We start from the raw sequence: 12,425 nt of genomic DNA, 5'->3' as shown, positions 1-12,425 counted from the left end.
GGATCGCCGATTTTTGTTTAAATGCCTGTTTAGATCATGCCTTGTATGTTCCACATGATATTTGATTAACTCATGCAAGCAAACACCAATATTCACTGCAAAACGCACAAAATGCAGCCTAACTCCGTATCAGTAAAGAAAACATTTTAATATGTAGGAGTATCTTTGTAAGAATATCACCGAAGTCCACCTTTTATTAAGGATACGGAGGGTACTACAGGGATTAACAAATCCTGATGCTGTGGAGTAATTCTTCGAAATCGATTAATTCATACATTCTCTTCGATTTTTGTTCTAATTTTTGTAAAGATGCGCACGAAGAAAAAGATCGATAATTAGATCGATAATCCCTAATTATGTTTTTCAGTACGCCTAAGCTCCATTAGATTTATACTCGAGGTGTTCTCCTTTTGACTTTTAAATTTCATCTCAAGTTTGTTCGGATAAAAAGGGGGGGGGGTGCAGAGAATAGATTCATTTGACAGACCGTAAAATCATCTGTCATAATGCTGAAAATGAATTAATTTTCTTCGAAAAATATTAACGACTGCACCCACTCACTTTCTGTATAATTAAAATCTTGAAGCAGTGCCATGGTGAACATGTTCATTTCTGACGCAGAAGTAGCACCTCACCTTAAGAAAGTCCTTGTGTAAGAGCGCCGACAGTTTCCCAGTTCAGATCTGAGCACTCAGTAGCCATGATTCTCACGTTGATTCTGCTGATGTTCTTCCCTGTCCTACACAGATCCACTCCTCGATGTTCGCCAACAGTGTTTTATAGAAACTGCTGGTTGCGCCATTTTCCTGGGTTACTTATAGATCTGCCACTTTCCAGAAGAAGGGGCGCCCGCTTGGTTAATTACTACCACGCGAAGACTGCTCAACAGTGCAGCAGGTCCTGTTGCCTCCTCCGGAATGGTGAGTGTGGCAGGCTACTGGAGGAAGAGTTTACACTCTGCTCGCCGGGATTTTCATATGATGATATGCCTCGTGTTTAGTTGATCTCCCAAATCCGATTAGATGATCGTTACTATTCATTCGCGTGGTTACTGGACGTCTGCAGCTGAAGCCGGGAAGTAGAAACATTAAGGGGTGGTCCTCAAGATGAGATAGTTACAAAATATAACGACGTAAGTTAATCTGAATCACGGTTGTTCACTGGGAAAATCAAGTTTTGATTAGTGAAACCGTAACAATTTTAATTGCGCCAAAAATTCAGTTATCCAAGAGAAATAATGTTTCAAACAATAGAAGTTTTGATTCAAAGTTTAAGGACAAACAATTACTTCGTTCTCCTTTACACTTGTGTACAGGAAATTACATTAAACAATCTTAAATCTTGACTGTCAAATTAAAAAAAAAGTATAAGCGGGGCCGAGCAATACATTTAAGGAGCAGTTTTGGCCAAAAAAAAATAAGGAAGATTGCTGATCGATAAAGGTGACGTTCTGGCTGAGGATTAAATTTCATGAAACTGAATCCAGTTCTCGTTCAGTACAATGATCGTTGTGTTCCAGCAATCTCAGCCCAGCCCAGGTGTCGAACGACCTTTCCCCTGTACTTTGGATACCACTCTGCGTGTTCTCATTCAACTGGTAACAATTACTGTACTACTTCTTTCTTCCATTCAACAGGGTCCTTAAGCTCGAATGTACTTCCAGCTCTTCTACATGTACAGTGCTCCATTCATTCACACTCTCCAATTTAACTCAACCTCTTTAAATCTTATCTGCTGCTCGATAATTGAATGCTGGCGTGCTCGCCTTTACGCAATCAGTTGTCGGGAAACGTCTCAGAGGCGCTAGCACATCTCACCAACCTCCGCCACCCCACCCCCCCCGTAACCTATTTCTATTCATTGGATAAATATTCAAATAATTTTGGTCCTGTTTTTCCATTTTGTTACAGACACGTGTAACATAGCCGTCTTCAGTTTTGCCCAACATCAAGGCGGTTCCAACTGTTTTCACCTGAACTGCCCAAGTCAGGAAAGTTGTATAATGAGAAGAAGGATTGATTTTACACTATTTAACATAACAAGAGGTAAACCCACCACTATTTTCTATTTTAAGCTGCTAGTTTTTCATTTTAACGTGAATGAATAGAAAAAAACCCAATATTTTTATTCAATGCAATTTGAAAATCAATTGTTAAAAAAAACAATTATTTTACGTGACACACACAGAATGCTGGAGGAACGCAGCAGGCCAGGCAGAATCTATGGAAAGGAGTACAGTCGACATTTTGGGCCGAGACCCTTCATCAGGACTGAAGAAAAAAAGATGAAGAGCCAGAGAAAGAAGGTGGGGTGGAGTGGGGAGAGAAGAAACTCAAGGCGATAGATTAAACGCTGGGGAGGGGGGTGGGGTGGAGGAGTGAAGTAAAGAGCTGGGGAGTTGATTGGTGAAACCCCATCTTCTCACTCTGACTCATCTTTTTTTCTCCAGTCCTGATGAAAAGTCTCGGTCCGAAACATCGACTGTACTCTTTCCCATAGATGCTGCCTGACCCTCTGAGCTCCTCCAGCATTTTGTGTGTGTTGCGTGGATTTCCAGCATCTGCAGATCTTCTCTTACTTATTTTACGTGGGTTGGCTGCATCTGCCTAATATTCTCAACAATTCATCCATAGATAGATAAAGCATTCGATTATCTCCAATGCAATTTTAAGCACATAGTTTGTTCTGTAAATTCCGTTCCAATGCATGCCAACGAAAGCGACAATGAGAGCTATTCACTACCTTTGGGAACGCCCAGAGAGCTGAAACCCCTGTTAAGTATTTAGTACACAGAATCTGAGTCAGGTTTAGTATCACCGGCATATATCGTGGCATTTGTTGACTTTGCGGCAGTAACAACGGGGGATAACGTGAATTACGGTAAGTGTATACGTACTGTATAATATATATAACATAAAATGGTTAAAATAAAAAACTACTGCAAAAATGGAAATAAAGTAGTGGGGTAGTGTTCATGGGTTCAATGTCCATTCAGAAATAAAACGGCAGAGGGGAAGACGCTGTTCCTGAATCGTTGAGTGTGTACCTTCACGCGTCTGTGCCTCCTTCCTGATGGTAGCAATGAGAACAAGGTATGACCAGGGTGATGATGGCCCTTAATGATAGGTGCCGCCTTTTTGAAGCATCACTCCTTAAAGATGGCCTGGATACTACGGAGGCTAGTGCCCATGATGAAGCAAAGCTACGACTCTCTGCAGCTTACTTCGATCCTGTGCAGTAACCACCGCCTCGCCTCCATACCAGGCGCTGTTGCAGCCAGTTAGAATGCTCTCCTTGGTACATCGGTAGAAATTTGCAAGTGTTTTAGGTGCCGTACTAAATCTCGTCAAACTCCTAATAAAATATAACCGCTGTCATGCCGTCTTTGTAGGGGCATCTATATGTTGGGTCCAGGTTAGATATTCAGAGAAAATAACACCCGGGAACTTGAGGTTGCTCACCCTTACCACTTCTGTTTCCTCTGTGAGGACAGGTGTACTGTACCCTCGTCTTAGCCCTTCTGATGTCCACAATTAGTTCTTTGGCTTTACTGATGTTGAGTGCAAAGTTGTTGCAGCGACACCACTTAACCAGCTGATAGATCTCGCTCCTGTACGCCACGTAGACAGATTTGTCATCACATTTGGTGGTGGATGAGAGCGAGCACAGCATCTTCCGTTGAGGCTTGAGTGACGAACCGGTCGAGTACGTCGGCAATATCCGAGTAAATGGAACCCACAGGAACTGCAGATGCCGGAAATCTTATGCAAAATAAAAGGAAAACACTTAACAGGCAGCATTCGTGAAAAAAAACGATCCACGTTTCGAATTTGCGGCCCTTCGTTAAAACTGTGAATCTCTACCCAGAGTCAATGTTTCATTATGAACAGAGGTCCTATCAATGAGGTTATGACCTTAATTTAATCTATCACTTATATCAGAGATCGCTGATGACATGTTGACTTAATTTCTACGCCTCATCTTTTTTTTCTGCAATTGATTCACAGGAGAAGATCCAGATTTGCTTGTTTTTGGAGACCGTCGAAATAAAACCAGAGACCCAGGTTTCCGATTCTCCGCCAACATGTCAAGATTGAATAATTCTGGATATCTTGGACTGGATAAACAACGTTCTTTCAACAGGTATGCTTCGCTTTCGTCACAAGCAACTCTTTCCACTTACAACTGGTACCCAAATGGGTCACTATCATCACGGACTCCATTTCTTTCGCCATCGAACCCGGCGTCAGTCACTGATTCACTGGACACTGGGAGAGGAACAAACAATAGCCGAATCGAATCGTCTGAGCTACCAGAAGCGCTAGTCTTAATCAAAGATGAGCTGCTCCCTAATACTGCATCGGAAAACACTTCCCAGCCCTCTCGTTTCCCAAACAGCGCAACCCATGAAGAATCAAGTTATTTAAAATCGACTCCTAACACCCACTCATTAGGAAAGGCAAGTAGTACTATAGGAAGCAATGGCAAGAACCAGACGATTGACGTCACGACTACCATGACACCTTGGCAAGTGGATCTCGAAGTTTTACTGACTCCATTATTGTTATCTTTAATCGCGTTGATCTTTGGGTGCGCTATTGTGGGGGTAGCAACAAGGTGCAAGAAAAAGCGAGGATGCTATAGACCTCCCCAGCCCAGTGGTGCTGGTAAAGATAAAATTGAAATTAGAAACAGGTTATTTAAATAGATGAACTGACAATATTCAAAGAATGCTCTATTTTTTGACTCAGTGCTAAAATTCCACGTCCTGAAACTTGTCGATAGAAAATTTGGCATTCAAGATTAAACTCTACAGGACCGATTAGAATCCCTGACCTTGCCATCTGCCCAGTTATACGCAAAAATTCAGAAGCTGTTTCCAATAATTTTACCTCTCCCCTACGTAAAATGTGTTGTTACACTTTGTCGAGACAATCAGCAGAGAGTCAGCACTTTACATGAACACAGAATTCCTGCGAGAAAAGCCATGCAAAATACCTGTTCCAAAGGAAGCTCAAAGAAAACATCACATTTTCTGTTTTAGCGCATGCATGACATAACCTTTATTAGACAATTCTAGGAATAGCAGCCCATCCAAAATTACTCATTTATTAGTGCATTTATATGAAGGCTTTCTCTGCAAGCAATGGGTTTATTTATACAATCTTTTCTAATTCTTTTAATGAAATCAGTAACTAATTACCCAAACAACAACATTTCCAATTAGTTTTGGTAACTGAATTAGATGCAATAATGCTTCTGTTTATACACTGGTAAGAGAAAAAAAGCACTTTGTTAAAAGGAACCATTTTGAATTTTTATCTAAATTTATAACACTGTAATCCAAAGTGGAAGTGAATTGTAATCCTGATTCCACTGTTATTGGCTCTAAAATAATGGAAAGCAGTGGCATCGGGAAAATGTGCATATTCTGACACAAAAATCTCAAATAATTTGGAAATATGAGGTACATATATTTTCAGTGAATAATAAAATGCATATGATATATTGCTTTAGAATGTTTCATAATTTATCCATAGGAAATAAAAAGGGTGAAAAGCTAAGAAATTTATTTTTGCTTTCTTTGTCTGATATGTTGGAACAGATATTAGCCTGAATAAATATTCCTGTTGGGTTTCAACCCAAACCATTAACTATTTATTCCCCTTCCATAGAAGGTGCTGACCTGCTGAACTCTTCCAGAATTTTGTGTGTTGCTCCCAGTTTCCAGCATCTACTGAATCTTTTGTGTTAATGAATATTAAGCTATTTTTCATTATGACTTAGGTTGAAATTTAAATTGAGTAAGATGACATTTACTGTATGACACAAGATGTACTGCATAATTTCATCATGTAACCCACACACATCTTCAAAGAAAATAAAGTGCAAAATATTTACTATATCCTTGCCATTATTTAGACATCAAAGGAAAATAATACGATTGATAGCTGATTATCAGATTTATCTTAAATGTCATGTACACCAGTTTCATGTTCAGTATGAACAAAACCTAATATTACTTACATTAAACTTGCCAATTATCCCATTTTAAAGTGCTGCAGAATAACATTTTTGTCAAAAGTATGATAGCTTAAATTATGTAAATGAAAAGTTAAATGATTTTTTCAAGGAAATTGTGTCAACCAGCAAGCATTTTAATCCTATACTAAATCCATTTTCTTTCCTTGCCACATTCCCATCAACTCCTCCCCTCCTCCCAGATTCCACCGTTCAACAACACAACAGGGGTAACTTATCGTAACTAATTAAAGTGCCAGCTCATGTCTTTTGGGATATGGGGCAAAACCAAAACACCCAGAAGAAACACACAAGATCATGAGAATGTGCAAATCTTACACACACGAGTTTAGGTCATGAATGAGGGTTGCAACACTTGGTCTTTAACTTTATTCCCTTCCATCATCCAGGAATCCACGGGAATAGCACCTAATATTCCACCAAAGTTGTCCAGAACCTGACAGCATGAACATTGAAATCTCCATTTTCAAGTAACTTGTTCCTCCCGTCCCTTTTCTTGTTCCTACCACACACATAACTCCCATATCCACCACACCCTCCCAGCATCCTTCTTCATTCCTCCTTTACTTTTCCCATCTGATCTCTCTACCTCATTACTTTGTTCCATGCTCTAACTTTCTTTCCTCTCAGATTCTATCATCTGCAGCCCTTTGTTACCTCCCAGCCTCTATCACTACTTCCACTCTTCCCTGCCTCATCTATCACCCCACCTCACCTGGATTTAATTATCCCTTTTGCTCCACCTCTTCTCATCTTTTTATACTGGCTATCTACCCTCTTTCAGTCCAGGTGGAAGGTCTCCACCCAAAACCTTGACTCTTCACATTTCCTTCCACAGATACTGCCTGACTGCTGACTTCCTCCAGCTTTTTGTTTTTATTTTTGCTTCAGATTGCAACTTCTGCAATCTCAGTTGTCTCCTGTGTACCTAACCAGTCCTTTCAGTTGAAGCAGAGATTTCCTTGTACTCCTTCCAATTTATTGTCACAACCACAGATTCGGCAGCGCAGCAGATATGGCAATTGCGCTCGTGAATATGCACGTGTCAGCTAATTACTATTTTATTGTGATAGTATTTAACTCCATTCATTCTGTCATAGTATTTGTCGAGACTTGGACACAGCACAGTAACGATTCACTGCCTGTTTGCCTTCGGCCTTGCCTGAGTAATTGGACTGTCGAGTCAACTGACTCTGAAGATTAATGGCATTTGTTTTATTCTTAGTTGTTCTTTTCAGCTGCACTGTAGGCTTCGTTTTTAATTCGAGAGCCTAGTTAATGGCATTGTTTGGCCTAGTGTTTATTGTTTTCTTTTATCTTTAATATTGTTTGCATTAAAGTCAGTGAAATGTCGACCCACTTCAGTTTCTCTCACTCCGCACTTGTGCCATATCTGAACCTAGTAACATTTATTCATTGCGCTCTTCTACAGTAGAGATTCTTATTGGAGATTGAGTGATTACTTTGCCGACTATAACATCAGTGCTGAGCTTCTGGTTGCCTGGCACTTTAGGTTTGTAACCCAATCCTATCTTTCTGTGGCTTCGGCACTTTTCCCATTAAGCTTAATGTAAATTTAAGGAACATAATTTCTTCTTTCGTCTACGCACTTTGCAACCTCTTTTGTTAGCTGTAATGTTATTTACATAGAATTTTAAACCACTTCTTCCATCTACAGGTGCTGCATGATTTGCAGGAAATTTCCAGCATTCCCATTTTGAATTCAGGACTCAGCAACAGCACGTGACAGTGTTTACAAGTCCTTTTATTCTTTTTTCTTCTCTTTCTAACTGCCATCATTAACTTATCAACTCGATGGCTCTCTAATTTCTGAAGTTACCTGAGCAGCCCTGCTCCCACTTGGTTCAGAGTTATTCCGTGTATCCTACACATAGCTCCCCATCCTTTGTACAACTTAAGACTAACTTGTTTCCTCACATTCCCAGTTCTGGAAAAAGACCTGAAACGTTGACTCAGTTTCCCTTTCCATGGATGCTGATCTGATAGGTTTTAACCTGTAGTTTCTGTTTTTATTTCAACTACATGGTTTATACAGCTGGGAAGTTAATTGAGATTGAGTTACATTCTTTCCTCAAACTCTTTGTAAGAAATAGTTTAAAAATACTTGGGAATAGCAGAAAAGCAGACCTTATAAGGAAGTCTCCCTCTTCACCTATAAGGATCTCATCTCAGAATACCTAAATAAACATATATCTTTTACATACCACATTAGTGGCACTTCATAGATGATGAGATCTGGGTGGTGACGGAGTTCTGGAGGAAGAAGCTGTTTCCCATTATAACAGTGCTTGTTATAATGCTACATTACCTGCTGCCTCATTGTAGGGTGTGAAAGAGACTGTGGGATGGAGTCTTGACTATGCTACGGGGCTTGCTTATGCAGTGCTCCTGATAGGTATCTCAGGAAGGTGGAAGAAAGACCCAAATGATCCCCTCAGCAGTGCTCACAATTGCTTGTAGGCTCTTGCAGTAGACCAGATGATAGATTTGACATTTTTGTAAATTAATAAATCGAAGTTTCCACCTTATTATTTGTGTAGCTGCTATTCAGGCACATTTTGTACATCAAACAAAAATTAAATGATCCTGTTTTGCCATTGAATACCAACACTGAAATTTTTTTTGAAGTTAAACGCCTTGAAGATGTTTAGACTCAGAAAACCAAATAAAGTGGCATCTTCAATAACCTTTAAAAACATCTAATTGGATTCAGGGACTTGGACTTTTTTTTTGTGCGATTGTATTTTACTGCTCTCTTATATGAGCTGTGTGCACCTTATGCTGTGTATGACTGTTGGCACTGTATTTTGTACCTTGGCCCCAGAGTAACATTGTTTCATTTGACTGTATTCATGGGTACTCCTATGGTTGAATGACAATTGAACTTGAACTTAAACTTGTGACAGTTAAAACAAATGGCTGCATATAATAAACAGCCGACAGCCAGCAGCAGTGGATTTTATAATTCTATTGCCAATAAATCTTGGTGATCACTCATGTAATTTTATGCAACTAATATGTTACGATCAATTTTTCCTGGGAAAATGGCTCCACTTTGTATTGAGAACATTTGCTGTAGTTTGTATTTTACCCAGTATTTGAAAAAAAAGGAATGTCATTTTGATTCTGAACAACTATTCCCTTAAAATGGAGACACAAGAGACTGTAGATGCTGAAATGTGGGGCAACAAACAATCTGTTGGTGCAACTCAGTAGGTTGAGCACCAGTAAGGGAAAGAAATAGTTAATATTTTGAGATAATTTTAAATACTGAAAAGTTCACACTTTTTGCATAGTTTATATGTAAACACCAACAAATATCGAGATACAGGATTCCCCCACTATCCGAAAGAAGAGCGTTCCTATGAAACCTTTCGTTAGCTGAAATGTCATAAAGCGAAGAAGCAATTCCCATTAATTTATATGGGGAAATTTTTTGAGCGTTCCCAGACCCAAAAAATAACCTACCAAATCATACCAAATAGCACATAAAACCTAAAATAACACTAACATATAGTAAAAAGCAGGAATGATATAAATACACAGCCTATATAAAGAAGTAATAATGTATGTACAATGTAGTTTCACTTAACAGAATCCGGAAGATTTAGCTAAAACCAATTTGTAGAAAAAGATCAGCATGTACACACATGCGCACACACCTGCTCGCACAAGGCTTCACAGTCATGGTAGTCTTTCTCGGGGTAAACACAAGTTTAAAGCGGGCACCTTTTTTCGTAAAAGCGAAAATCCTCTTTGGATTTCTTTTGGTTAGTGAAAACAGGTACTATTGTAGGTCTTTCATAAAAGTGAAGCGACGTAAAGTGAACTTTCGTAAAGCGGGGGACACCTGTAAAACACAAATATGACAGCATTTGTTTTATATTATTTGAACCCTTTGCTTTCAATGTGTTTGATCTACTCTGTTTTGTAACTCTTTAATGTATATCTATCAGGGCTTGATAATTTACTATCATAGATAGTAACATTAATATCAAAATTATAGAAACTGAGCAATAGGGGCTGCATCAATTAAATTACATCCATATCTTTAGATGAAAACAGAAAATTAAATCATTATGTCACTACTGAAGTAGAATATGCTTTATCTTTAAAAGGATTTTTTCATTTATGTTTCACAACAAATTTACATGACAGTAAAAAGGAAAAGCTACACACCTGGCTGATGTTAAATATCTACTTTCAAAATAAATTAAGCTATAAATTCAAATACTTAATATTTACAATCTTACACAATGTTTGAAGAGCTTGCAATTATTAGCCTCAGACATTAAATGAGTATTTTGTGGAGTCTTGTTATAGTAGCATTGTGCCACAAATTTCACAAAGAATTAACAGTCTTCAAGAAAAATAATACATAATTTCTTGTAAATAATAACAGAATTGTTTAAAACAAAGTCTGAAGAATATTGGTTGGTGGGAAAATTAAATGACTGAAATCACAGGAGACTAAGTGAAATCTGTTTTTCACTGCATAGCCAGATACCTGAATTGCAAACATAACTGGCTGCCACTTATGAGTTTCAAGTAAGATTCATAAAGGTTATTGAGTATGGTATAGGGTATTTAATTAACTCGAATGGATAATGAAAATAAGACCCAGAAGCTATATAGTTTTACCTAGAACTACAGGAATGCTTTTTCACATATTTCTCCAAAATACCTGAAAATACTACTAATGTTGTAAAAGTGTTCACATTAACACTTCACAAACAGAATCTGGATTTCCATGTAGAAAACGTAAGTCAGAACATATATGAAAATATTACATTTCTGAAAAGTCAAATAACCTTTCAAACTCTTCTGGTATATTTTCTTTATTTATTGGTTTTATTGAAATCCAGCATTGAGTTGGCCCTTCGAGACACACCACCCAGCAATCCCCAGTTTAATCCTAGCCTAATAACGGGGCAATTTACCAACCATGGGAGGAAACCAGAGCACCCGGAGGAAACCCATGCAGTCATGGGGAGAACGTAAAGCTCCTTACAGGCAATGGCGGGAATTGAACCCTGGTCATCTGAACTGTAAAGCACTAATCACCTTTGGGCAAGGCAACCAGATGCAATCCATTATAGGAATGAAAAAAAGTTTCTTGCACCATCATGCTGCAAAATCCAACACTGTAATTGAAACTACCTTCCTGTTTTCTCAACAAACTAAGTAACAATGGTTACTTTGCTTACCTATCACCATGACAACTTCAATACCAAGCTTTTCCAAAGAAGATATTTTGCAAACTAGATGCTTAATTAACCTGTTTGTGGGAAGTGGCTTTTAAAGTTGGAGAAAATAAGGGAAGATCAACATGCCACGTATATATTGATCATTTTGTTGTTACGTAAGGTTTGACAGGAGCCGAGTTGTTACCATGTTGGATTTCTGACATCTTCCAAAGAATGAAACAACTGTAACAATGAAGTACAGTATTTTTCGTTACCAGAATCCAGAATTTGAATAGGAATGTATCAACTGGGTGGTATTTAGCACAGGAATCTAAGATTTATATTTGAGATTTTTATACAGTATATACAATATAGGAAAGCTAATACTTATGACAAATGCTTAAATCTTTCTGTTGTAAATTTTTAAAATATTTGATAAACCTTGCATGCTATTCACAATTACCTGGTTGTACTTTAAAAAAAAACTTACAAGTCATCTCTATTTAAAAGCACTATTCCTGCACACTGCTTTTGAGGTATAATCTTACACGAAATAAACAGGCTGTAACTTCAGAAAAACCAAGCTTGAATAGCCTCCATCCTGTCTAAGTAAATAAATTGAGTTAAGTGGAAGAGTCACACATCTTCAGAATGTTTTTGTACTTCTCAAACAAATGAAAAGATTTAATTCTGTATTGCATTAAGACTAAAGAGAAAACTTTGGTTCTTAACCTGAAGCTGAATGGTGGAGGTTTTCTTTTGGTTCTCTTATTTGTAGCTTTGGTTCTGAATGATCCATTTTATTGGAATTGAGTGTTTTCTTGATAAAAGACATACATTTGAAAAGGAGAATGCTAAATTTGATCAGTTCATAAAATAATTTGCTTTGAGAATCTTAATGTACAGATGCAAGAGCAAATAATAAAGGGCTTTCACTAATGAAATCCATTAATAAAAACAGAAATCAACATTAATAAAAGTGGAGATCAGTTAAAAATAATTTTGATGGTGAATAGTATCAGATGTATCCATGCTTGCTTGGCACAACATTTGTAACTTTCTCCGGTTCAAGAAATCTAAATTATTTTTAAAAAACAATTGAAATTCATAACAATATTCTTAGTATGTCATCCTCACTTCACTTTGTGTTAATAACTATTCATTTATGATATAATC

General features: G+C 37.9%; 1 protein-coding gene across 1 annotated transcript; it reads left to right on the top strand.

Annotated features, from left to right (window-relative positions):
* Positions 1 to 700: 700 nt before the first annotated feature.
* On the top strand, positions 701 to 5,589 carry LOC140734124 (uncharacterized). Its single transcript, XM_073057702.1, has 4 exons — positions 701 to 920; positions 1,911 to 2,045; positions 4,008 to 4,325; positions 4,398 to 5,589. The coding sequence occupies exons 1-4, from the start codon at positions 701 to 703 to the stop codon at positions 4,706 to 4,708; spliced, it is 984 nt and encodes a 327-aa protein (XP_072913803.1). The 3' UTR covers positions 4,709 to 5,589.
* The last annotated feature ends 6,836 nt before the right edge of the window (positions 5,590 to 12,425 follow it).

Source organism: Hemitrygon akajei, chromosome 10 (genome assembly GCF_048418815.1).
Source record: "Hemitrygon akajei chromosome 10, sHemAka1.3, whole genome shotgun sequence".
In the NCBI taxonomy this organism is placed as follows: Eukaryota; Metazoa; Chordata; class Chondrichthyes; order Myliobatiformes; family Dasyatidae; genus Hemitrygon; species Hemitrygon akajei.
The sequence above is the reverse complement of the archived record's forward strand: the minus strand, read 5'-3'. Positions and strand labels throughout refer to the sequence as shown.